Source organism: Trachypithecus francoisi, unplaced genomic scaffold (assembly GCF_009764315.1).
Source record: "Trachypithecus francoisi isolate TF-2019V2 unplaced genomic scaffold, Tfra_2.0 Contig01585, whole genome shotgun sequence".
Taxonomy (NCBI): domain Eukaryota; kingdom Metazoa; phylum Chordata; class Mammalia; order Primates; family Cercopithecidae; genus Trachypithecus; species Trachypithecus francoisi.
The window spans coordinates 1,934,943-1,962,355 of record NW_022681444.1 but is presented as its reverse complement, the minus strand read 5'-3'; the positions used below and the strand labels follow the sequence as shown (position 1 = coordinate 1,962,355).

The 27,413-nt window shown below is 54.2% G+C and overlaps 1 protein-coding gene across 1 annotated transcript; it reads right to left on the bottom strand.

Moving 5' to 3' along the window:
- Positions 1-26,712, bottom strand: ADGRD2 (adhesion G protein-coupled receptor D2). Its single transcript, XM_033190062.1, has 21 exons — positions 26,657-26,712; positions 25,712-25,779; positions 25,148-25,360; positions 24,194-24,835; positions 23,789-23,887; positions 23,317-23,402; positions 22,759-23,043; positions 21,133-21,244; positions 19,644-19,767; positions 19,160-19,265; positions 10,801-10,956; positions 9,106-9,209; positions 8,738-8,840; positions 8,280-8,433; positions 7,600-7,733; positions 7,408-7,523; positions 6,327-6,447; positions 1,552-1,593; positions 1,400-1,468; positions 333-363; positions 1-98 (listed from the first exon to the last, which is right to left on the bottom strand). Exons 1-21 carry the CDS (start codon positions 26,710-26,712, stop codon positions 1-3), a joined length of 2,919 nt encoding a protein of 972 aa, XP_033045953.1.
- Between the last annotated feature and the right edge of the window lie 701 nt (positions 26,713-27,413).

Here is a 27,413-nt window from a genome sequence, read left to right as displayed (position 1 = left end):
TCAGCCCAGAGCCCTCAGAGGGTGAGGGGGTGCTAGACTTGGGGGGCAGAAAGAGGGGAGGACAGAGGAAGGCAGGCTGTGCTCTTTGGCAGCACCCACTCAGACTAGGGTTCCATGACCTACTCTCTAACGAAGCCCTCCCAAGGGGTACTGCCTGGTCCCCGACAGGCCCCCAGTGCTCCCAGGGGACCTGTGGAGTGAGGGGAGCGCCTCTGCAATTGTGGGAGGTTGGGTATATTGATTTCAAATCACTTCCATCCTGGTACAGGGGGGCTTAGTGGGTGTCCAGGCCCAAAAAGAAAAGAGGGGACCCGCTGAGGTAGGGACTGTACCTGAAGCTTTGAATGCTGTCAGTTCCACAGCCTGAGGACAGAGGGGCTGTCACAGGGGTGGCTCCCACTCCTTCTGCTGCCCCTTGCCCTGGGGATCCTTGGCTATAGGGGCCTCTGCCAGCTTGCGGCCAGCAGCTCCTCCTCCCTGGGCCCTTCAGCTCACAAACAGAGAAGCAGATCCCGGGGAAGCCCCCATCCCGGCCCTACCCAGGCCCTGTGGCTTCCTGACCCTGCCTGCTGGCCTTGCCAGCCCCCTAGCAGAGCCCTGTGTGACCCACTCTGTCCCAGCCTCACCTGTCTCTCCGGGTTTGCAATGGAGGAGAAGGCTGAGGGGATTCTAGGGCCAGAGGTCCCTAGTGAGAAAAACGCAAACTTTTCAGAGACGAAGGCAGGAAGAGCTCTCTCTGCTCCCCCATCCTGGGAGCGGGGCCCTCAGGATCAAATACTCTAAGAATCCACTCCAAGGTTTACCTCACAGATTAGTAATGAGGCCCAGAGAGGGAAAGGAACTTGCCCAGGGGCACACAGGAGGTGACTGGGAGCTAGGATTGGAACCTCTGGCCTGGCCTCGAAGTCATTCAACCCATGCCCTGCCTCAAAGCCCCGACCCCATTTACTCACCATCTCCAGGAATCCCCCAAACCCTTCCCCATGGAGCCCCAGGGAAGGTCACCCTGGACAAGCCTATGCCTGGGCCAGGCCCCGGGAGCCCGGGTTTCCTGGCAGTGGGGAATGAGTGACAGGACGTTGCTCAAGCCACAGGGCTGCAGTTTCCTGGGCCCTGGCTTCCTTTTTCCAGATGGACTAAAAGGATCTGCCCTTGTCCTCCCAGCTCTGCCTGAGTGCTGGGGAAACTGAGGCACTGGGCGGCACTCCCACCTGGGTGCTGAGAGTACCTCTGAGAGTCACGTGTCTCCGGGGTGGAGCCAAGACTATGGGGCTCCCTCGGGTTGCCTCCCAGGGACCTGGGGGCCTCAGGCTGGTCCCCCAGCTGGCAGGGCTGGCACAGGACTGAAAGGAGAGGATGTGGAGGCTGGGACCTGGCTCTGGGGGCCTCCCGCCCCCACCCACACCCCCAGTGTCCTGAGCACCTCGGCCACCTTCTTCTCAGCCATCCTCTGCAGGGCGCTCTGCACCTGGGGGAACGTTTGGAGGTCAGGTCGGGGACCCTCCCTACCCCTCGGACCCCCCTCCCTGCAGCCGGCGCCCCCAGACTCACCTCCTCATTGCAGGCAGCATAAACCAGGAAGATGTACAGCCCCTGAGGACAGACCCAGCGAGTGGGCGACGCCTCAGCCCTGAGCCCCCGACCCCATCCCCCACAGCCTGGCCTTGCCTGGGGTCCTGGTGCCCCCCAGGGGCAGAGACACTCGCAGAGATACCCAGAGACAGGCTGATGGGCAGTAAGTTGGCCCTGCCCTCGTGCCTGCCTGCAGAGGGGTAGCTGTGGCATTTAGCAGGACAGGGGACCAGAAGGGGTTTTGTCCCATGCAACCCCAACCTTCAGCCTCTGCTCACCAGGCAGCCTCTCTGACTCCCCAGTCCTCTGTGCCCCACCCTGGGCCTGTCTCATCCTCACCGCGTCGCTATGCTATGCGGTAGGGTTAGGAGGGGGACACCTTCCTGAGGCTCCAAGGCCAAGTCAGGTCCTGGGACAACAGCCCTGTGAGCGTCTTCTCACTGTGCCTCTAGCTGTGCCCTTCACCTCCCTGAGTCTCCGTCTCTTCATCTGGAAAGGGGAGATGAGGCCAGACTTGGCTCCTGAGGGAATGGTGGTGCTGCCTGTGAGGGACTTACACAGTGGCTGGGGTGGAGCTGGCTCCCTCTTCCCACACCGTGGGACCAAGAGGGCCTCACCACCCTCCCTGCACCATCACATCTGGGCTCTCACTTGACCTTCACAGCAAGTCTGTGGTGGGGGTGGATTCATTCTCCGCATTTGATGGAGAGGGACCAGGAGCTGGGGGTAGGGGACAGAGGAATGCATCCTAAGCTCCAGTGTGGTCCAGCCCTGAGGCTGTCCTGGGATCCCCCCTGGGCAGTGTCACAGGCAGCTGCTCCTGTGCTGTGGCCCAGGCAGGAGGGCACAGGTGGGGGTCTGGAATTCCTTGGGGCCTTCCAGCCTCCCAGGGCTGAAAGCTGGAGCCCAAGAGCCTGGCTGGTCTCCCTGATGCCCAGGCACCAACTGAGATGATACCATCACCCCCATTCTCCAAGGCAGACCCCAAAGACTCCCAGGTCCCCACCCCCAGCCTGTCCTTTCTCTGTAGCCTCTGTACTGCCTTCTCCATCCCATTTCCTTCTACCCACTCCTCACCACCCAAAGGCATCTTTCCAAATGCCAACCCAAGAACACCAGCACCTGCCTGATGCCCTGCATGGCTCCCAACTACCCCGGGACAAAAATTGAGCTTTTCTTTCTTTTCTTTTGTTTTCTTTTTCTTTTTCTTTTTCTTTTTCTTTTTTTTGACAGAGTTTTCACTCTTCTTGCCCAGGCTGGAATGCAATGGCACAATTTTGGCTCACTGCAACCTCCGCCCTCTTGGTTCAAGCGATTTTCCTGCCTCAGCCTCCCGAGTAGCTGGGACTACAGGCACCTGCCACCACACCCAGCTGATTTTTTGTATGTAGTAGAGACGAGGTGTCACCATATTGGTCAGGCTGGTCTTGAACTCCTGACCTCAGGTGATCCACCTGCCTCGGTCTCCCAAAGTGCTGGGATTACAGGCGTGAGCCACTGCGCCTCGCCAAGTCTGAGCTCTTTACGACAGCTTTGAGGACCCTATGCTGTCTGCCCCCCACACTTCCTCCTGCCCCATTTCTCATCAGCCTTACCCCTCATGTCTCCCCGCCATTTGACCCCACCATGCCTCTGCCCCGGCTTAAAACATTCTTTTCCCCCTGTCCATACAGCTGTCCAGTCTTGGCTGAGAGTGACCCCCTCCAGGTGGCCCATTCTGCCTCTGATGAGCTGTTCCTCTGTCCCCACACTTCCTTGACCAAGGTCCATTTTCTCTCGGCCTCAGTCACGACATGCTGCGGTTGTGTGGTTTTAATGTCTGTCTCTCCCTCAGGCTGAGAATGTCACAGAATTCTTTGGCCCTGGGCGTCTCCACGTCCCCCAGCGTGCAGGCCAACCAGGGCACGGGGAGGTGCTAGGGGAGTGCGTGTTGAACAACTGAACAAAACAATGAGCTCACACTCGTGGGGCTCCTCGCACGTGCCAGGTATTGTGCGTAGCCTTGGCAAATGTTACATCAGCCAAACTCCACGGTGATCCCATGAGGCGGATGGGAATCTGATCCCCTTCAGTTAGATGTAGAAACGGAGGCCTGGTGCCACTTCTCCAGGCCTCACAACAAGGCCCTGTCCACCAGCGCCCCAAGTGTGAGCTACGGCTGGTTAATAGAAGTAAGGCTTTGCTCTCCCTCAACACAACCCGGCACAGGGGCCAGAAGGGTACAAATTACCTCCAGAGAGTGAATGAGGTTGGGCAGAGTCTCATCCCTGAGTCCCAGGCTTCCTCCCTGGTCACTTGGTCACCCTCCTAAGAGTGGGATGTACCCAACTTATGCCCAAGACTGACGGAGAGTGACAGGGGGATAGGGATGGAGGTGGAGTGCGAGGGGAAGACACAGAGAGACCTCGGTGGACACAGAGAGAGAGAGAGACCAAAGGAGAGGTGAAGAGAAAGGCTGCGCCTGGGGAGAGGGACTGAGAGAACAGGGCCCTGAGCCCAAGAGGGTCATGTGACTGTCAATGGCAGGGCCCAGACCCCACTCCTGCCTTTTGACCTCCTGCCTAAGGCAGCCTCTCCTTGCCTTCACCAGGTGAGCATCTCAAGGGTGATGTGAGGCTGCCTTAGGCAGGGGCAAGAGAGGGTCATGCACATGGAGATGGAGAGGCAGAGATAAAAAGACCTGTGTCAGAGGGCTGGGCACGGTGGCTCATGCCTGTAATCCTAGCCCTTTGGGAGGCCGAGGCGGGAGGATCACTTGAGGTTAGGAGTTCAAGACCAGCCTGGGTAACACGGTGAGACCCCATCTCCACTAAAAATACAAAAATTATCCAGGTGTGTAATCCCAGCTACTCAGGAGGCTGAGGCAGGATAATCGCTTGAATCTGGGAGTCAGAGGTTGCAGTGAGCCAAGATTGTGCCACTGCACTTGGAATGAGACTCTATCTCCAAAAAAAAAAAAAAAAAAAGCCAACAAACAAGAAATAAAACAATCCGGTGTCAGACAGATAGAGGAGAGAAGTGAGAGAAACATGCAGACAGACCCAGAAAGAGCCAGGTGGGGTCAGTGCCAGAAAAAACATCCGCGGCCAGAGGGTGAGAGGGGCACAGGGAGAGGGGGACAGTGACAGAGGGGGAGCCTGAGAGACAGAACCAGAGAAGATTCAGAGACCTAGACTGGGACAGAGAGAGAGGAAAGAACGAGAAGTGACGGGAGGGAGCTGAGACGGTGCGACGGTGGCATTGCCCCATGGCTGTGTCTCTGCCCACCTGAGGGGCACAGGTGAGGATGGAGATCATAAGGGATCCAACGCCCCATGATGTGGAGAGGGGCACCTGGGAAAGAGCTGGAGGAGTCGCCGTGGCAACAAGATGCCAACACCTGCCCCACCGTGTGACAGGTGGAGAAGCCTCGCCAGGGGCCAGCCAGACTGAACCCAGCCATGAAGCCCTGGGGGGTGTGGGACTTGGAAGAGGGCTCCCCTGCCTCGTCCCCTCACTGAACACTTCATTTCTTCATCGTGGCCATGGTTTTCCTGCTCTACCAAGGGCAGCTCCACAAATACAGGGGCTTTTTGCTACCTCGTTTCCTGCTGTGGCCTGGCACCCAGCACAGTGCCTGGTATACACCGGGCGAGCTGTGAATAGCATGTGGATGAATGAGTAACTGGGTCTAAGCATGCTCCCAGGGACCAGCCAGGACCCATCTGCAGTCAGCTGGATGCCCTGTGGCTGAGAACACAGACTCTGGAGTGGTGTCCCAGCACTGATGCTGCCTCCTGGGGGCCTTGGGCAGGTGACCTCATGAGGTCTCAGTTTCCCCACTTACAAGGCTTGTTGAGAGATAAAAATAGGAGCCTGGCCTGGGGCTCAGAGGGAGCACCCAGGCACTGTGAGTGGCTGTTACCGCCTTTGGCTCCCATTCTTCAAGGAAAAGATGGAGGGTCCCCAGCTCGGAGAGCACACGGACCCTGGGTGGAGTTGGCACCTGACTTCCTGAGCCTAGCGCAGTCCAGCCTGGGCCCTCGCCCACCCACCTTTTGGCCCTGAGAGGGACCCGGGCCGGGAAAGCGAGGAGCAAGAGGTGCAGGTGACAGGGAGAGGTGCCTGGCGGAATGGTCCAGGGAGGTCGAGGGAAAGGGAGGGGCCAGGAAGGGCCTCGGTGGGCCTCCCTGACTCCCAGCACCCAGCCCCCTGGCTGTCACTGCAGTTAATGTTCTGGTCCTCCACAGACCTGCCAATCCCCCAAGAGGGACCTAGTTGGCCCCCTCCCTGACACAGGCCCTGAGAGACCTGGGGAGCCTGGGCCCTTTCCTGCAGCCTCATGAACAGGCCTCCTCACCAAACCTCTTCCCAGCAGGCTGCAGACCCCAAGGAGGAGGTGAGTGATGCCCTGCATCCCCTCCCCAGCTTCCTGGCAAGAACTAAGTGGCTCTGGCACCAGCTAAGGGGCTGGAATTTCTGCCAGACCCTGAGTGTCCAAGCACAGTGAGCCTTAACACCCTCTTTCTGGGCCTAAGCCTCCGCAGCGGGCAGAGGGGCCCCATGAGCCTCCTGCACGAACCACTGGTTGATTGGAAGTTGCCTGTTCCCCCCCACCCTCAAAACTCCTTCTTAGATAGAATGTCCCAGTTGCTATTGAATGTCTCCTATGATGGAGGGTTCACCCCCCGCTCCAGTCCCTGACACCCCAGTCGTCCCTTCCAAGCTTTCATGCATATCAGGGCCTAGTCCCAGAAGACTGGGGTTGGAGGTACCTGGATGGAGTTGAGGCCCACAGCAGCATAGGCCCAGGTGGGGCTCAGGTGCACCAGGATGCCCACCAGCCAAGTCAGGCCCAGGACGGGCAGCAGGACCAGCACAGGCTTCACCGTGGCCCTGTAGGAGGGCAGGCAGGGCTGTCGGGGGTTGGAGGCCCGGGGAGCTCCCCGCAGGGTTCCAGGGATAGCAGCACCTGTAAGTGCCTGGAGTGGGGTGGGAGCTGAGGGTTAAGGACCATGGCTCAGCAGGACTTAGAGGGAGCCAGAACTTTTGACTGGACTTTGTTGCCCCCCTCCTCAGAGACAGAGGTGGCATGAAGTAGGGTAGTGGCACTTGGGAGATGGGGTCCCAGCCCCCAACCTGGCTGGAAGGAACGGGGTGGTAGCTGTTCAGAGCAAGGGCCGAGGCCTGAGCAGTGGGAGCAGCAGGGATGGGGTCAGAAGGACTCCCTTCTCCCTCTCCAAGGGCCCTGGGGTTCCCTGGCTTTCGGGGATCCCCCCAAGCTTGGGCTGCCCTGTGCTTGGTGGAGGATGGGTGGGGAAGGAGAAAGCCAGCAAGGAGGCAGGGCTGGGCAAGGAGGCTGGCGGGGTCCCCTGTCTTGCAGAGCGTGACCCCGGAGGGTGATGGGGGTCTTTGGCAGGAACAGGGACCCAGGTCCTCACCCTGAACTTGAACTTCTGGAGCTAACCCTGAACTTCTGGGGCTAACCCTGATTTGAGGGTCTCCCCTACTTTGTCTCCTGCAGGCTATCAGTACCTTCCACAGACAGTGCACCCCTCGAACCGTGGCTGATGTCCACAGCTCCCTCACACGGATCAGTGACCATCCCCACATGTGACACGCATGGGTGCAAGGGTGCATAGGTGCATGCTGACACAAGTTGACATGCCCAAGCATGTGTGACCCAGATGCAGGGACACATATGCACCCACATACTCAACACAGACTCAGGCATGGCCACACGGCCACGCTCTGGACACAGACTCGCACGTGCTCTCGCCCGGTGGGCCTCATGCCTGGTGCCGGCTGACCCTGCACTCCATGCTTCCTCTTGGCCTCCCCGTTCTGGAGCCTCACCATATCTGGGTCCAGATCTGCTCCTGAAGGCAGGGCCGTGGGCTCAACATGCGGGCACGGCGGCGGGTGCTGGACACGGTGACCATCACCACACGGGCCAGGATGCAAGTGTTGGCCTGGAAACCTGGGGTCAGCGGGTGAGAGGCCTTCCCCGTCCCCAACACGCCCCTCCCCTGCGGGTCCCCCACTCACAGTCAGCACGAAGAGCACGGGCCCCACGAAGGCCCAGATGGCATATGTGTGCACATTGAGCCAGCAGTGTCCGGGGGCCACGTAGTCACGGGGGAGCATGGCCAGGGTGACTGCCACAATGCCCACAGGCATGCCTAGGGGAGGGAGAAGGGGGTCTCAAGGTCGGGTCACCTGCTCTTTCTTCTCCAGGACCCAGAACCGCCCCTCCCAAGCTGCAGCTGTCCCCTACTGGAGGTTGTACTTGGGGCACTGGGGAGGTCCAAGGAGCAGGGCTGGGGGCTCTGATACTGTTGGGGTGGCATTGGAGCCACAGTAGTTTGGGAGTAGGGAGAGCTGAGGCTGCTTTGGAGGCTACAGCTGGGCGTCTCCAGAGATGGAGGCTGGGCAACTGGCTGGCTACAGATTTGGGGAGCTAGCACTGTGGATGGAGAGGGGAGGCTGTGAAGTGGAGAAGGATTATGAGGAAGGGGGTTGGGTAAATTGGAGGTGAATAGGACTAAGGAAATTGAGGTCATGTCAGAGATGGGGCTGGGTGTTGCTGGATGCTGGGTGATGCTAAATGCTGGATGCTGAGTGGTGCTGGGTGCTGAGTGCTGGGCGTGGGGCCATGTTAGATGGCAGGGTCGGCCATGCAAGGTACAGCTGGGGAGAAGAGAGTGCGGGCGCAGAGCAGGCCTCACCCCAGCCTATGGCGTGGTAGAGCCGCATGCCTGGTCCCGGGTGCATGCTCACAGCTACCACCTTCCTCCACAGCAGCAGCCCCTCCACCAGCATCCAGGAGAACGCCGCCAGAAAGAGGAAGTGCATTGCGACTGTGACAGCCACACATGCCACCTGTGCGAGCGGGGGAAGGTGGAGATCCCCACCTAGGTCCGAGGTCAGACGCAGGTGCAGGCCGGCCCCACGGCCCTGTGCCCAGCCTGGCCTTGCCAACCCAAAGAAGTGTCAGCGGGTGAGGCCCCTGGGCAGCAGCCTGGGCCCTGCTCCACCATTTGGAGCCTTTCCTCCCTGGGCCCTGCTCCTCCCCAGGGAAGTGGAGCCAGGTGAAAATGGTGCGGGGCAGGGGGTCACCCTAGAAAAACCCACAGGCACTTTCCCAGGCTTCCCTGGGCTTCCAGCCCACCCACTGACTGCCCACCTCATTGGCCTTGGCCCACTCGCTGGTCATGAGGAAGCCCTCTGCAGAGGCCAGGGAGAAGGTGAGGTTCTTGTGGACTGTGGTTCGCTCCGACTTGGGGACCCTGGAGAGGACAGAGGAGTCAGTTAACAAGACCACTGCTGGTCCCCACACGCCGCAGGCAGGCCCCTGTCCTGCCCGGTCCCCTGTGCCTGGGCAGATGGAGGGAAAGAAAGCAGCTCCACAGGAGACCCTGCACATCCTAAGGAGAGGCTCAGACCGAGGTTCTGCCGGGACCAAGGATGGACACCCGACCGATGGGGACATGGAGGCCTGAGCGAGGCGGGGAGGGCCCAGGCCACCAGGCTATGGTGGTGAACTCTCCTCACCCGGCCGCCAGGAAGAGTAAGAAGGTGGTGGTGAGGGCGCAGAAGGACACACCACAGCCAACAAATGACAGAGTCCTCAGCAGCGACTCCTCCTCAGGGCCTCTCTGTGTGGAGGGACAGAGAAACCCCCCTGGCACCACCCAGACCCGACCCAGGCCAGACCTCACCCCACCTGGTGACTCTAAGGCCCCCCATGCCATATTCACCTCTGCAGTGCGGCAGCAGCCAGCAGGGCCCAGGCCTGCACACAGTAGGCATTTAATAAACAGATGTGAGCATGTCCTTCTCTCCTGCTGGCTCTCCCTAGACTGACCCCAACTGGCCCAGATTCCACCGACTGGACAGCTACTAAGAGCGCTGACTGACGTGCCCACGGGGAGGGATCCTAGGGACCGTGGAGTGTCGTCAGAATGGGGCTGTGGATGGATCGTTCATGATGTGGAAAGGCATCCATGCTCTGACTTTTCTTTTCTTGTTTTTTTGAGACAGAGTCTCACTCTGTCCCCTAGGCTGGAGTGCAAGTGGCGCAGTCTCAGCTCACTGCAACCTCTGCCTCCTGGGTTCAAGTGATTCTTGTGCCTCAGCCTCCTGAGTAGCAGGGACCACAGGCACGGGCCACCATGCCCAGCTACTTTTTTTTTTTTTTTTTTGAGACGGAGTCTCACTCTGTCACCCAGGCTGGAGTGCTGTGGCCGGATCTCAGCTCACTGCAAGCTCCACCTCCCGGGTTCATGCCATTCTCCTGCCTCAGCCTCCCGGGTAGCTGGGACTACAGGCGCCGCCACCTCGCCCGGCTAGTTTTTTGTAGTTTTTAGTAGACACAGGGTTTCACCGTGTTAGCCAGGATGGTCTCGATCTCCTGACCTCGTGATCCGCCTGTCTCGGCCTCCCAAAGTGCTGGGATTACAGGCTTGAGCCACCGCACCCGGCCCCAGCTAATTGTTGTATTTTTAGTAGAGATGGGGTTTCACCATGTTGGCCAGGCTAGTCTCCAACTCCTGACCTCAAATGATCCGCCTGCCTTGGCCTCCCAAAGTGGTCAGATTATAGGTGGGAGACACCATGCCTGGTCCTGACTTTACAGGAAAAATGCATTTGGTAACATGTTTTTCTAATGTGCCCCTCAACATGCCAGGTGACCCCAGCATTCCTGAGGCTCAGGTCCCATCTCACCTGACTTCTCAGCAAGTGACCACTCAGGGCCCCTTTCCAGCTCCAGTGAGTCCAGCCCCTCCTGATGTCCCCTTAGAGTTTCCCCCCAACAAGTTGTTTACAATGTATTATTTACTCATTTATTTTTAGATAGTGTTTTGCTCTATCACCCAGACTGGAATGCAGTGGCATGATCTTGGCTCACTGCAGCCTCGACTTCCTGAGCTCAAGCAATTCTCCTGCCTCAGCCCCCTGAGGAGTTGCGACTATAGGCGCGAGTCGCCATGCCTGGCTAATTTTTGCATTTTTTGTAGAGATGGGGTTTTGCTATGTTGCCCAGGCTGGTCTTGAACTCCTGGGCTCAAGTGATCAGCCGCCCAAAGTTCTGGGACAACAGGTATGAACTATTGCGCTCAGCCCTGTCCCCCACAATCTATGACAGCTGGCATCCCTCAGAGGCTTCTTCTTACTACCTATTGGCTCTTCTCTTCACCTCCAGCTAAGAACCCCCCTCCTGACACCCCCCTCCCACTGTGCACTCACCTGTACTTCATAGATTTGCAGCAGGACGGCAAAGCTGGTGCTGTGGTTGCAGAAGCAGGCGGTGGAGTCCGGGTACAGGGCAGCCACGGAACAGCCTGTGGTGGCCCAGGCACCCCCTGTATATGGGCTTGGGGGATGGGGAGGGAACAGAGGGCTCTTGAGATAAGGTGGACAAGGGGGTGAGGGGCCACGAGCAAGCAGGGGAAAGGCTCTCCCCAAAGCCTGGGGCCCATCACTGCCCTGCCTCTAACCAGCTACGTGACCTTGGGGAGTCACCGCCCCTTCCTGGGTCTCAGTTTTTCACCTATAAAATATGCTTGACATTCTTAGGATGGTAGGAGGGCAGGGCTGATACCAGTGATTGCCGTTTACCAACTTCATTAATTACTGAGCCACTAGGACCAAGGTTCCCTACCTCAGCTAAAGATCCAGGGCAGGGAGCCAGGCTAATCCCTGGAGCCTGCTCTGCTCCTTCAAGAGCCCTAGGGCCCTGGCCTCAGATAGATCAAGTTCAACACCCATTTGACAGATGAGTCCCTTCCTAGGCACCTCACAGTGAGTGCTTCCTCCTTCACATACTCTCATGACAGGGAGCTCACTACCCCCTGGGTAACACATCCTCCTGCCCCAGCTTGTCCTAGAGGTGGGAGGAGCCTGGAGTCACCCCAAAAGGCAGATGGTGAACGGAGGTCAAAACCGTGTGTAAGTCTTGCCTCATCCCCAAGCAGAGTGGACATCTTTTTAAAAAATCACCTTAAAGGCTGAGTTTGGTGGCTCACTGTAATCCTAGCACTTTGGGAGGCCAAGGCGGGTGGATCACCTGAGGTCAGGAGTTCGAGACCAGCCTGGCCATCGTGGCAAAACCCTGTCTCTACTAAAAATACAAAAATTAGTTGGGAGTGATGGCGGGCACCTGTAATCCCAGCTACTTGGGAGGCTGAGGCAGGAGAATGGCTTGAGGGACATGGAGGTTGTATTGAGCCGAGACTGCACTACTGCACTCCAGCCTGGGCGACAGAGCAAGAGTCCGTCTCAAACAAAACAAAACAAAATAAAACAAAAACAAAAAAACCTGGAAATGGAAACTAACCTGATACTGTAGTTCCAGAAAGCACAGACAGGCTCCACCAGCTTATGACGGAAGGTCTGGAGGCAGGAGACAGGGACAGGGCAGGTGCATGAGTGTGGATTGAGCAGCACGGTGCAGGTGTGAGTGTGGATGGGAAAGGAGAGAGACCAGGAGAAGGGAGGGATGCCAAGGACTCTGCATTTTAGGGACCAGGGGGTTGCCCACCATGCATTGTGGATGAAGGGGCAGAGGGGAGACAGAGGGAGGAGAGTGCAGACTCTCTGGTGTGGAAGGTGGAAAAACTGGGAACGAGCTAAGCAGCCATCACTGGGGAGTGGTTAAGCAACTGTGCCTCTCCTCTCCTTAGGATACTGCCTCTGGTAAGATGAACACACAGACCTCTGGCTACTGATGTGGGAGGATCTCTGTGATACGTTGTTCAGTAAAGGAAGAATTCACAACATTGGGCATGGTATAAGCCCATTTATGTGAAAAATTAAGGTCTGCATACTTGTGAAAACACACACACACATACACACATAGCATGTGTGGGAGCAAACACACAGTGAACTTAACAGTGGTTAGGTCTGGGTTTGAATGCGTTATGATGCATGTGTTAGTTCTTTTGTAATTAAACAATGACAAAAATATAGATTTTATAACATGTCATTAAGCAGTGAAGACACATCAGGCGGCCAGTGGTACCAGCCCCAGTCTAGGTAGGGAAGGTAGCCTGAGTTTGGGACTTGGGCCATCTGTCCTGACTGGGGAGGGTGATGGTAATCACACCTCACTTTGTGTCTTGCCAAGCACTTTCATGTCCTTTGTTGTAGCTGATCTTCATAGCAACCTAAGAGATAGCTATAAATTCATGCAATTTCAGATGAGGAAACTGAGGCTCAGAGAGGAGGGTTAACCTGCTCAAGATTTACACAGCGCCATGCTTTGCATGGCTCCACTGAAAGAGCAAGGGCTTTCATTTTGCAAAAAGAAATAAATACATATAGTGTTATGTGACCAGAAAACAGCTTAAGTAAAATGCACCAAAATGTTCATAGCGGTTATCTCTGGGTAATAACATTTTGTTTTTATCCTTTTCTGTATTTTCTGAATTTGTCACAATGAGTAACACATTGCTTTTATTTATTTTTATTTTAACATCTTTTAAATTATTAATATATAAAAACAATCTCAAAAATTTATCCTTTAGAATATTAAACAAGGCTGGGCGTGGTGGCTCACTTTGGGAGGCTGAGGCAGGGGATCACTTGGGCCCAGGAGTTGGAGATCAGCTTGGACAACAAAGTTAGATCCTGTCTCTGTGAAAAATACAAAATAAAATTAGCCAGACGTGGTGGTACGGACCTGTAGTACCACCTACTTGGGAGGGTGAACTGGAAGGATCGCTTGATCCCAGGAGGTCGAGGCTGCAGTGAGCTGTGGCGGTGCCACTGCACTCTAGCCCGGGTGACAGAGGGAGAGACTGCCTCAAAAATAAATACATAATAAAAATAAAAATATAAGCGAAATTGACAAAGTTCTAGCTAGACTGTCCAAGAATGAAAAAGAAAACATCACTGTAGAGTCTACAGATGTGAAAAGGATCATAAGGAAATAGTATAAACAACTCTGTGCTGGAAAGTTGACAACCTGGATGAAATGGACACATTCTTTGAAAGGCACAAATTACCAGACCATCTCAAGAAGAAATAAAACACCCAAATAACCTGTATCAATCAAAGAAACAGAACGCACAATTAAAAATCTTTCCACAAAGAACACACGAGGTCCAGAGGAATTCACTGGTGAAACTGATCAAACATTCACAGAGGACAGAACTCTTCCCAACTCATTTTATGAGGCCAGCATTAATCTGACACCCAAACCAGAGGAAGACAGTACAGGAAACTATAGAACACATTATTCATGAACATAAACACAAAAATCATCAACAAAATACTAGCTAACTGAATCCAGCAATATATATAAAAGATATATATAACCATAACCAAATTACACTGATCTCAGGAATCCAAGGTTGGTTGGAAATCAGTCAGTGCAATTTACTAGATTAATGAAATAAATGAGAAAGCCATATGATCATATAAACGTGCAAGAAACATTTGACAAAATTCAAAGGCCATTCATGATAAAAATTCTCAGCGAACCACGAAGAGAAGGGAACTTGATTTGATGGACATCTACAAAAAGCCCAAACATCACACTTAATGGTGAAAGTCTAGATGCCTTCCTTCTAAGATAACGAATGAGACAAGGATGGCTGGCCTCACCATCCAATTCAGCATTGATCCAGCGATCCTAGCTGGTGCAACAAGGGAAGAAAAAGAAAGGAAAGGAAGAAAAGGGAGGAAAGGAAGGAAGGAAGAAGGAAGGCAGGAAGGAGGAGAGAGAGAGAGAGAGAAAGAAAGAAAGAAGAAAGAAAGAAAAGAAAGAAAAGAAAGGAAGGAAGGAAGGAAGACAGAGAGAGAAAGGAAGGAAGGACGGAAGGAAGAAAGGAAGAAAGAAGGAAAGAAGGAAGGAAAGAAAGAAAGAAAAAAAGGAAAGGAAGGAAGGAAGAGAGAGAGAAAGGAAGGAAGGAAGGAAGAAAGACATGGATTGGAAAGGAGAAACAAAAACTGCCTTTACTTGAAGACAACATGAGCATGTATGTAGAAAATCCTAGAGATTCAGGAAAAGAGCTACTGTAAGTACTAAGTGAGTCTGGCAAGGTTGCAGAATATAATATCATTGTACAAAAATCAATTATATTACTATATACCAGCAATGAATAGTTTAAAATTAAGAAAACAATACCATTTCTGGTAATATCCAAAACTTTGTAATACTTAGGAATATATTTAACAAAATATTTCTAAGATCTGTTCACTGAAAGGTATATATCACTGAGAAAATAATGTAAAAACCCTAAATAAATGGAAAGCTATGTCTTGATAATGAATTGAAAGATGACAGTTCTCCCAATTTGATATACAGAGTCAATGCAATGCTATTCAAAATACTAGTAGGTTTTCTATAGACGTTTATGAGCTGATTCTAAAATATATATGGAAATGCAAAGATTCTAGAATAGCCAAAGTAACTTTGAAAAAGAACAAGGCTGGGTGTGGTAGCTCGGGCCTGTAATCCCAGCACTTTGGGAGGCCAAGGCAGGTGGACTGCTTGAGCTCAGGAGTTTGAGACCAGCCTGGGCAACATGGAAAAATCCTGTCTCTACAAAAAGGAAAAAAAAAAAAAATTAGCCAGGCATGGTAGATTGCCTGTAGTCCCAGCCACTTGAAGGGCTGGTGCTGAGGTGGGAGGAGGATCCCTTGAGCCAGGGAGGTTGAATCTACAGTGAGCTGTGTTCATACCACTGTACTCCAGCCTGGGAAATAAAATGAGACCCTGTCTCCCCCACCCCCCAAAAAAAAAAAAAAGAAAAAGAACAAAGTTAGGCCAGGCACAGTGGCTCACACCTATAATCCCAGCACTTTGGGAGGCTGAGGCGGATGGATCGCGTGAGGTCAGGAGTTCAAGACCAGTCTGGCCAACATGGTGAAACCCTGTTTCTACTAAAAATACAAAAAATTGACAGGGTGTGGTGGCATGTGCCTGTAATCTTAGCTACTGGAGGCTGGGGCAGGAAAATCACTTGAATCTGGGAGGCAGAAGCTGCAGTGAGCCGAGATCGCACCACTGCACTCTAGCCTGGGTGACACCCAGAGATCACACCCATCTCAAAAAACAAACAAACAAAAAGCCCAAAAAACAAAGTTAAAGGATACACTACCTGATTTCAAGTCTTACTATACAGGCACATTAATCAGGACAGTATGAAATTAACATAGGGATAGGCATATAGATCACTAGAACAGAACACACAGCCCAGAAATAGATCTACACATATACAGACAATTGATTTCAACAAAGGTAACAAGAAAATTCAACGGGAGCAAAGAATAAATCTTTTCAACAAATAGTGTTGGAACTGGTTGTCTGTATGGAAAAAATGAACTTCAACCTTTTTACCTTCATAATATATAGAACTTAAGTTGAAATAAATTATACACCTACACGTAAAAGCTAAAGTGATAAACTTCCTTGAGAATATCTTTGTGACCTTTGGATTGCCAAAGCTTTCTTAGATAGGATACAAAAAGCATGAGCTATGCAAGACAAAAATTGATAAATTGGACTTCATCACAATTAAAAACTTATCTTCCAAAGATACTGTTAAGAAAACAAAAAGCAAGCCACAGACTAGAAGAAATTATTCACAAGACATATCTCTAACAAAGGACTTGTATCCAAAATATACAAAGAATTCTTACAACTCAATAATAAAACAAATAATTTAAAAATTGGCGGAAAAGATTTGAAGATGCATTTAACAAAGGAAGACATATGACAGCTTTGCATAAAGAAGTGCCCAGAATCATTGGTTTTCAAGGAATTGGAGCTTAAATCCACAATGAGATATCAATACATGACTATTATAATGAATGACATTAAAAACACTGACAAGGATGTCGGCAGAGGTGTGGAGCAACTGGAACTCTCCAACTCTGCTACTGGGAATGTAAAAATGGTTCAACCACTTTAGAAAACAGTTTGACAGTCTCTTAGGAAGTTAAAATACACTTATGCTACAACTCAGCAAGTCTACTTTCAGGAATCTACCTAGTAAAGAGAAATCATTTATCCACAAAAAGACTTGTATGTGAGTGTTCATACCAGACTTATTCATAGTAGCCCAAACTGAAAACAAGTCAAATCTCTGTCAACAGGTAAATGGAAAAACAAATCATGGTACATCCATATACCTGAATACTACTCAGCAGTGAAAAAGGAATGAGCTACTGAAACGTGCAACAACATGAATGATTCTCAACAATGGGACCTGAGCAAAAGCCAGGTCTCAACACATACTAGATGATTCCATTTACATGAAATGCTAGAAAAGACAGACACAGGGCTGGGCACAGTGGCTCACACCTGCAAATCCCAGCACTTTGGGAGGCCAAGGTGGGCGGATCACCTGAGGTCGGGAGTTCGAGACCAGCCTGACCAACATAGAGAAATCCCATTTCTACTAAAAAAAAGCAATACAAAATTAGCCGGACATGGTAGCGCATGCCTGTAGTCCCAGCTACTCAGGAGGCTGAGGCAGGAGAATCGCTTGAACCCAGGGGGCGGAGGTTGCAGTCAGCCAAGATCGACCATTGCACTCCAGCCTGGGCAACAATGGCGAAACTCCGTCTCAAAAAAGAAAAGAAAAGAAAAGAAAAGACAGACAATCTACGGTTACAGAAAGCAGGTCAGTGATTTCCTGGGGTAGCAGCATGGAACACTGACTGGGAAGGGGCACAAAGAAGCTTTTTGGGAAGGTAGAAATGTTCTAGACCTTGAGTGGGGCAGTGGTACACATGTATATACACTGGTCCAAATTTGTCAAATTGTATGCTTAACATGGATGTATTTTAGCATATGTAGATTTAGACATTTCAATCAATTTGATTTTTTTTTTTTTTTTGAGACGGAGTCTTGCTCTGTTGCCCAGGCTGGAGTGCAGTGGTGTGATCATGGCTCACTGCAGCCTTGAACTCCTGGGCTCAAGCCATCCTCCTGCCTCAGCCTCCTGAGTAGCTGAAACTGCAGATGTTGTGCCACCTTGCCTGGCCAATTTTTCTATTCTTTTTTAGGGATGAGTTCTCATTATGTTACCCAGGCTGATCTCAAACTCCTGGCCTCAAGCAATCCACTTGCCTCAGCCTCTCAAAGTGCTGGGATTACAAGCATAAGCTACCGTGCCTGGCCTCAATCAATTTGACTTTTTTCTTTTTTTTTTGTCTTGGGAGGATATATACAAGAGACTGATAAGCAGTGGTGTGTGTGCGTGTGTGTGTGTGTGTGTGTGTGTGTCCAAGATTACTGGTTGTGAGCAAAGAAGACAGCTTTCTCTGAAACATTCCAGTGTTTCAGAAGGGAGAAGAAATTTGTGTATTAAATGTGAAATGAAATTTAACATATCTTGGAGATCTTTCCATGTCAGTTTATACAGAAATATCTCAATCCCTATACAACTTTCAGTTGACTATTCTGTTGCATACTTGGTCCATATTACCTGCAGGAGATGGGTTCCAGGACCCCCAAGGATACCAAAACCTGCCAAGGCTCAAGTTTTTTATATAAAATGGCATGGTATTTGCATATAACCTACACACATGCTCCTGTATACTTTAAGTCATCTCTAGATTACTTGTAATACCTAATACAACTTAAATGCTATATAAATAGCTGTTATGCTATCTTGCTTAGGAAATAAAATATAAATGTATAAATAGCTGCTATACTGTCTTATTTATGACCCCCAAAATAAAAGTCTATAGATGTTCAGTACAGATGCTAATTTTTCTGAATATTTTCCATCCGTGGTTGCTTGAATCCTTGGTGGTGAAACCCTCCCATATGGAGAGCTGACCATATGTATCTACAAAACTTTTTTTTTTGTTTTTTGAGACAGAATCTTGTTCTGTCACCCAGGCTGGAGGGCAGTGGTGTGATTTCGGCTCACTACAACCTCCACCTCCTGGGCTCAAGCAATTCTCCTACCTCAGCCTTCCCAGCAGCTGGGACTACAGGCGTGTATCACTACGCCTGGCTAACTTTTATGTATTTTTAGTAGAGATGGGGGTTTCACCATGTTGGCCAGGCTGGTTTCGAACTGCTGACCTCAAGTAATCCGCCCTCCTCAGCCTCCCAAAGTGCTGGGATGACAGTCATGAGGCACCGTGCCCAGACCTACACAACTTTTAAAGTAGTCCCCTACTGATGGACATGTAGGTTATTTTTATTTGTATGAAGCACATTCATATGTGAAGGCCCCTGCACACACACTGCAGTGAGTGAATGAATGAATTCACTGCACACGCTGCAGTGAATGACTCCATGAGAACTAACAGGTTTTCAAGTGACGCAGACCCAGAATGAAATCCCAGCTCTGCCACTTACAAGCTGGGGCCAATCACATCAGCCCTCCCAAGCTGTGGATAAAGTATACAGTCGGAGGAGTAATGAATGCTCCATTCATTAATGCCACCTGCCATAAGGTGCCCCTGCCGTCAATCGCTTTCCTTCCCATTCCCTTGAGGACAATGGAGGTGGCTTGCAGGTACATTTTGTGTGCATTATTAGGCCTTGGTTGTCCAATGAATAAATATTGGGGGTTGGGGGAACTGAGCCAGGACACATGCACCAGGATGGCTGCTTCCCAGAAGCGCCACCCAGTACCTGGGCCTGGTGCTGCAGATGAAATGTCACAGCCATGTTGACCTCTCCAGTGACGTCCCACACTTCAGAGGAGATGATGGCTGACCCCACCTGGGTGCTTAGGAACCTGTGGGCAGAACGGGAGCTTTCAAGGGTGGCTGTGGAGGAGGGATGGTGCCTGGCTGGGGCATGTCACTCAGGCCCCTACGGCGGAGGTGGCAGCCTCTGTGTCCAAAGAGGTATCAGGAATTATGGCACCTGGTTCAGTCTTGCCTTAGGGACTTGCTGGTAACTTGGGTAAGTCCCGACACAGAAGCCAGAACCCCAGAGAGGAGTTGAGCCGTGTTGACCTCTGGCAGGTGCGGAAGTGTGTGTGTGTTGGGCAGAGGTGGGAAACGGTGGGCGCTGGGCTGCTAAGGACACATGCACCCACCAGAATGCGGGCTCTGGCCTTCCTGGGGAGGGGACACAGGCCCTCACAACCTTCCAGGTGGCGTCTACTCACCTCTGCACCCTGTTTGCTTCCTCTGAGCTGGCAGGGGCCTGGGGCTGTAGGTCCAGCCCCTCTAGGGTATGCTGGAAGACTCTGGAGGTGAACCAGCTGTGGAACACGGTGACTCCAGAGAGGCCTGGCTGAGTGGAAGGGGCACCAAGGCACCACCCGGTGGCTGGGCAAGCACCACCAGCTGGCCCTAAGGGTGATGCTCTCCCCACTCTACAGATAGGGAAACTGAGGCTCAGAGAGGTTAAATGACTTCCCTAAGATCACACAGCTAAGAAGTGGAAGAGCCAAAATTCCAAGCAGCCACAGTCCATGTGCTTAACCTTACAACTCCAAGACCCTTTGCCCCTTGCCCTAATCCCCCACCACTGCATGGCATCAAGCATAGGGGGTCTCCCTCCACTACCCACTCCTGAGGGAAGATGTGTGTGGTTCTGTGGAGGAGACTAAGTGAACACCACTATGTGGTGGGTGCTTTTAACCTCATAAGCCACAAGGCAAGTAGTAATGTGCCCATTTTACAGATGAGCAAACTGAGGCTCTGAAAGATGAGTAGCACAGCTAGCAATGGTTAGAGCTGAGGTTTGACCCAGAACCCAACAGGGCTCTTGACACCCCCTCGTCCTCACCCACCTTTTCCGAGGAGTCGCCTCACTTCACCTGCAGGAATGTGGATATGGCCGGGCCCCTCTGGACGCCCACCGGGCATTGTGAATAAGCAGCCTCTCGTGCTGGCCTCCCTCAAGCGTAAGCTGCGTACCTCCAGGCCTGGGGATAAATGGGGCTGGGTGGCTGGACAGCGGAGTGAGGTCTTTCTGCTGAGCCAGCCCAGCTAGCAGGGTCTGGATCTCTCTCTTCCTGCCATAGGCCTACGAGTCCACCATTCCTGCTCAGAGAGGTACAGCAACTTGCCCAAGGCAAATCTGACTTTTCCAATTCTAGGGGAAGGGGTCACTGAGAGGGGGGGCGGTCACCGCGAGGCAGGACGTGAATATTGATGAGTCACCAGAAACTGGTGGGAGCCCAAAGGACACGTGTTTGTACCTGAAGCTTTACCACAGGTGCACCCCCATTCAGGCTACAAACATTCACCGAGTGTGTATTTGGGCTTGGCCCGGAGATGCAGAGATGGCTTACCACTCAGGGAGTGTCCCGTGGAGGGAGATAATCCCATTATGTAATTGCCAGAAGTGCAATGAAGACATGTTCAAGGTTCTGGGGTAATAGAGGTGGGAGGAACTGTCTCTCAGTGGAGGACAGAGCTAAAACAGGAAGGCTTCCTAAAGGGAGTGATGCCCATGCAGGGTTCTGAAGGATGTATAGGCATTTGCTAGGAGATCAAGGGAGAGAGGGCATTCTGGATTCAAGGCACAGCATGGGCAAAGGCAGGAAACAGAATGGAGTGTCTGTGGACGTGCAGACAGCTCCCAGTCACCAGGGCTGAGGAGGGAGGTCTGAGTCCAGCCATGTGGGCAGGTGGGTGCAGGCTCACCAGCATGGCGGTGCTGGATGCGCATTCGGGGCTGCTCTGAGGTCACTGTGGTGCTCAGCAGGGGCGCCAGGCGCTGCACACTCGCCACCAGGGTCATAGGCCCACCAACCACCTGGGAGGATGCTGCATCTCAGCTTCCTGTCACACTCTGCACCCCACTGCTGCCTGCCCTGAGTGCTGGAATGAACGCTCCATGATCTGGGAGGTGGTCCTACCCTCTCCAGACCCTCCGTGGCTCTTTAAGGACTCCAGGATCAAGTCCTGGGTCCTCAGGTTGACATTCGAAGCCTAACGTGCCCCAGCCTCCTTCGACCTATCCCATTCTATCTCCTAAGCCACCCCATCCTCCTGTTTGCCAACCAGGGCACACTCGGAAGGCTGGGCCATGCCTACTCCTTCACTGTGGCTCAGTGCTAGACCTGTAATGGGTGCTCAACACTGAGATTCCAAAAGGAAAGCCATGGGTGGGAGTGGTGAGAGCAGGGGAGGGAGGAGAGGAACCTGCATTCATGGGGCACCTACTCTGTGCTGGGCAAGTCACACTGTTCATCCCTAATGCCTCTCCATTGCCTTAGCAAGGCTGGTGTGATCATCCCCATTCCCCAGGGAAGAAAACTGAGCTTCAGTCTGACTTTCCCCAGTCTACTGCAGTGCCTCGGATCCCTAATCAACTATGGGCTTGCACACTTCCCAGGATGGGGAGCTCACTACCCATAGCGAATCATTCCATAGAACTAGCCTCCTGTGTTACGTTGTTTTCCCCTACCTCCATACCCCCATGTCCTAGTCCCAAATCTGTCCTCTGAGGCCCACCAGGGGTACCAGGTTTGCTTCTTCAACCCCAGATAATTTGCAGGCACTGTTCATGATTCTTGGGACCCCCCGCCCCCGCTCTGGACTGATCACTCCCAGGCCGACAGCCACTTCTGCCAGGACAAGGTTTCCAACAGCCTCTCCATCTGGATAGCACCTCTCATGTTGTCCAGAGTGTCTGGGCTGTTTAGGCAGACAAGGTGGACTGTCCACTCTGTATAGATCCCCCACTTAAGGTGGTCAGCAGGTTCTCGGAGATGGGGGAGGCTCTTACTGACTGGCGGCTCTTAATCATTTAACTACAGAAGCTATTGGTCAAGTGCAATTTTTTTTTTTTTTTTTTTTTTTTTTTGAGACAGAGTCTCACTCTGTCACCCAGGCTGGAGTGCAGTAGTGTGATCATGGCTTACTGCAACCTCCACCCCCTGGGTTTAAGTGATTCTCCTGCCTCAGCCTCCCGAGTAGCTGGGATTACAGGCTCCCACTACCAGGCCTGGTTAATTTTGTATTTTTAATGGAGACAGGGTTTCACCATGTTGGTCAGGCTGGTCTCAAACTCCTGACCTCATGTGATACACCTGCCTCAGCCTCCCAAAGTGCTGGGATTACAGGCATGAGCCACTGCGCCCAGCCTCAAGTGCAATTGTTTGTTGGAATTAAACTTATCAAATAGACAAAAGAGAAGCTTCTCCGGATAGATGTAGAGATGGAGCGCAGAGCTAGGTGCTGACTCCCCCACAGCTACACAACCAGCTGGTGGCTAGGCTGGAACCACAGCCCAGGCCCCTGCCCACCCTGCCCTGCCAGCCTCACCTCATGGATGGACAGCCATGCTTCAGCCACCTGCTCCTCCAGGACCAGACTGGCCACAGATACAATGCCTTGGCTCAGCTGCTCCCAGGGGCCTGTCAACAACAGCTCAGGGTCCCCAGTCCCGAGGGCCACCACCCTCTTCAGGAAGCGCACAACAGCCAGAAGTGCGGCCGGCCCCAGTGGAGCCATCTCCATCGCCAGGACATGCTCCAGAAGGCCCAGGAAGCTGGAGGCCTCCGCTGGGGACAGGGTCCCATGGGCTTCAGAGAGGGGGTCCGGGAGGAGCTGTGGGCAGAGGAGCCACTGACTCTGGGTCTGGTTGTTATGAGGGGATCCCCCCAGGAGCCACACTTGGGCTTTGCCAGGGTCTTCTTGGTGGGCACCCATTAAACTTGTCACAAGCCCCCAACTCTCAGGGGCTACAGAATAGAGAGCCTGAATGGCCTTAATCCCTGCAGGCACACCAGGTGGGTGTCCCCTTTACAGGGGAGGAAACTGAGGTGCAGCGAGGTGACCCACAGAGCCCCCAGGCTTGCCAGCCCCTGAAAGGGAGCTTACCACAATGTCATTGGCCAAGGCATTGACTCGGCTGATAACATCCTGGCCAGGCCACGACTGGGCATCCTGCAGCCGATGATAGGTCTCTGCAAAGGAGTGGATGCCAGGCTGGGTCCCGGGCAATGCCCCTGCCCAGAGGTGCCAGCCTGTTCAGCGACCTCTACCCACCACGTGCTGCCCAGGGAAGGAAGAGCACCTTGATGGCTGTGTGTCCAGAGTCTTACACACAGTGTTCTAGATGGGGAAACTGAGGCACAGAATGGCAAAAGAGCTTGCCCAACGTCACACAATTTGGATTCACCCTCAGGTCCGTCTGAACCCACTGTTCTGTGGCTTAGACTCCATGGAGACCTTGAAGCTCTGAGATGATTCTAAATTCCCAGACTTTGCCAATAGCTCATCCCCTCTCAGTCTACTCCGGTCCACATCGGCTTTCCCTTCAGCAGAGCCCAGGGGCACAGCCAGGGCGCACCTGTCCGGTAGCAGCAGAGGAAGAGCTGCGGCTCCAGGCAGAGTTCAGAGCCCTCACTGCGAGGTGCCGGGTTCCACGTAGGGCACTCCTCGGAGGGCACTGGCAGGCGCGGGGAGCTGTTAGGGCTCCTTAGGGGTCCTGCGCACCCTGGCGAGCCAGGATGCACGGCCCCGGGGTTAGGGGGCAATGTGAAACCTGAGAGAGGGACACTGTGGCCAGCTCGGCGTAGGGGTAAGGGAGAGGCTTACGCTGGGACCAGGCTTATGCTGGAGCTCGCAGGCACTGCAGCCTGGAGAGGGCGTGGCAAGAGCTAGGCGTGGCTTGGTTAGCAAGGGGATCGAGTTCCAGGGTCGGAGGGGAAGGATTCGGGGCCACGGGGTGGGGCCGGGGCGGGACGGGTCGTACCGGGACAGAGAAGGCGCACCCACACCATGGGCAGCAGCGAGGGTGCGATGTCCAGGGCGCCCGGGTCCCAGCGGAAGAGCAGGCCCTCTGGGGGCGGCGCGCAGGCCTGTGCCTGGTGCAACTGCGCAGGACTCAACGCCCGTGCCCACAGGTGGAAGTAGGTGAGGTTGCCGCTGAAGGCGTCACGCGCCGAGAAACCACCGCCCAGAGAGTCCTGATCCTGGCCCAGCACCAGGATGCTGCCGGACGGCACCGGGTGGCCGGCGCCCAGTCCCCGCGCCCCAGCGCGCCGCCTCCCGTCGGAGAACAGCGCCCAGCGCCCGCCCCTCTGCTCCCACGTGGTGCACACATGGTGCCAGCGGCCGTCGGCGCGGAAGGCTGCGAGGAAGGGCGCGTGGTGACCACGCACTACCAGCGCAGCGCGCACTACGCCCCCCGGCTCAGCGAAGGCGCGCAGCTGCAGCGCGTTGGGCAGCGCGGGCGCGGCAACTGAGAAGAGCGCGGCGGGGTCGGGCGAGGCACAGTCCCACTGCACGTGAGCACACGCAGTCAGCGCCGCCAGCTCAGGCAGGGGGCTCCGCAGCCGCGCCGCGCGGTCAGCCGTCTTCTCGCCAAACACCAGCACGGCAGCGGTGCGCGCACCTGCGGGGACACGTGGGCCGCGACCTCAGTTTCCTCCCCTGTGAACATGGTCCTGCTCCTGCCCTTTGGCTTAGCGGCGGGGTCTTTCCAGGCTGTGGGGTGCCTCCCCACCTCAGGAAGGAGGAAATGGGGGCTAGCTTTCCCCTGCCCAAGAGTCAAACCCCGACGTCCAGTCCAGGGCAAGGGAACCTGGAGATGCAATGGGGTCTTACTCCCAGCTCATTCTGCAAATACTGTCACTGTGAGCTCCTATCTCTTAAGGTCACCCGAGCCTCTGCCCCTTGCTCCCATTTCCCAGGGACCCACACTCACGCCTCTGCGGGGGTCTTCGCAGAGGGACCTCTCTTTGGCCCACCCAGACCAGATCGCGCAGCCGTGAAGCAAGAACCCCATCAGGGGGCTGCAGTGCCAAGTGGCCAAACTGCTGCTCGCAGGACTCTTGGGCCTGCCACCAGCTCAGTCGCTGTCCAGAGAACTTGCACACCCCACCTGCAGTCTCCACCACCTCGCCGGGGGCCACGGGGGCTAAAAACGATAGGAGAGACGGGTGGGGGTACATTTTGTGGGCATCTGACTCTTCCAGGGCTGGGCGGAGCTAAGGACACTGGGCTTGGAGTCATTCGGGCTGGATGGGGCTGAACCCGGCCATGTCTATGGCCTCCTGAGTCCTGTCCTCTTGCCGAGCTCCTTTCGTCATCTGCACAATGGCAGGAATGAGATGGAAGCCAGTGAAGCTTTCCTCGCAGGGCCTGGTATGGTGGGGGTGAAACTAAATGTCACTCTTCCCCTCCTTTGCATTATAGGCCAGTGTACCCCTTGGATCACAGACTTGCTTAGCTGGGGGATGGGGACCCTCCCTGGGGGGATCCCTCATACCAACCTGGGGCCCAAGCATTCCTTGATTCACCTGGGGAGTTGGAGGGGGTCCCAGAGAGACTTCTGATCTGGGAGAGAAGAAGACAGGTGGCGGTGGGGCAGCCCTCCCTGCACACCAGCTGTTATTGAATGCCTGCTCTGGGGGTGGGTGGGAGGGGGCATTCAGTAGAAGCTGCAGGCTCTGCAGTCAGACCTGAATTCAAATCCCACCACTCAGAGTGGGATCTTGGGAGGGCCCTTCACTGCCCTGAACCTTTTCCCTGTGTGAGGAGTAAACAGGCTGGTGAGTAAGAGGGGTCACCCTTAGTGAGTGCTTTTATTCCATCTGTGCCAGGGCTTATCTTGCGTAACCTCTGCAGTGACGTCATGAGGTGGGATGGCCACCTGGAACCCTTGAAGCTGTGAGTCCCCTTGACCTCCTCCCAGGCACCACCCTCCCAGAGGTGAAGGTACCAGGAGGCAGAGGAAACAGTAGCACCACGGTGCCATCCTGGATCCAACAGAGCAGGTAACCGACAGCAGGGGTCAGAGGCAGGCCAACGTGGACTGAGGAAAAAAAGTCACAGGAAAGCAGCTTGGCATCCTGCCTTGCTTCCCCCTTGGATTTCTGCAGGGTCCCTTTGCCCTTTGCTTGGCTCCCAGACCCCACTGAGCTGGGAACCAACCAGTGGGCTGGAAGCCCAGGTGGCCCTCCCACTAGGGATGACATTTACTTGCACAAAAGATGGTCTCCAGGAGCCCTTCAGGACCGAAGCAGGGAAACACTGTCGCCCTGGAGAGCTGGGAGAGGAGGCAGCAGCAGTCACTGGCCAGAGCGGGGGAAACAGAGCTCAGGGTCCCTATGGGGGTGGGGAAGTTCAGGGCCAGGTGGGCTTCTTTGTGTTTCTTGGTGTTCTCCGCCAAGGCTCTGCTTCTTCAGGCCTCTGCCGGGTTCCCTGGCCTCACCTGTCCACCGCTCCTCGGTGCGGCCACCTTTCCCCTGCTCCCCAAGGTGCGACCATTTCTGAATTTCCCTTCTCCAGACCTGTGACCATGCCATCCCTCCTGCCTGGACTGCCTCCCAGTCTCTCAGTAGTACCTCTCCAGGTTCAGCCTGCGGTTCCCGCTGGTGGGTGTGCCGCAGCCAGGCGCTGTGCTCAGCGGGGATACCCTAACCCTGGGTGATCTGGGGGTCACTCCCGTCAACCTGGAGGACTCCGCCGGCAGGGAAGAGCCTCCTGGGTCTCTGCTCCAGCCTTGGCATTACACAAATGTGCCTGAGAAAACACGGTGTCCTGACACCCGGCCTCCTGCCACCTGGTGACGGCATGTGAGCCATCACCCGTGATCATTCACCCCTTTTCCCTCTTTCAGACAGCACGAAAATCCAACATGCCCCTCACCAGAGGACTCGGAGGCTCCCGCGTTTTGGACTCTGAAAAGCAACTCCCTCTTTCACGTCTGCCTGGATTCGCGCCCTCAAGCTCCCTAGCCCACTTTTCTTGCTCTCCAAACACTCGTTGAGGCCAGAGAGGGAGATGCGAAGTTTGCCCGCCACTGCACGTCCGTCCTCTGCGAGGCGCCAATGGGCCTGAGTCAGGGGCCTCCCCTTCACCCGCTGGTCCCTCCCCTGTTCCCAGCTCCAGTTCCTCACCCGCTTTGCCTGGCCTGGCGCCTGTGGCTCTTCACCGTCTGCGAGGCGTCTGCGGGGACTAAAGTCGGG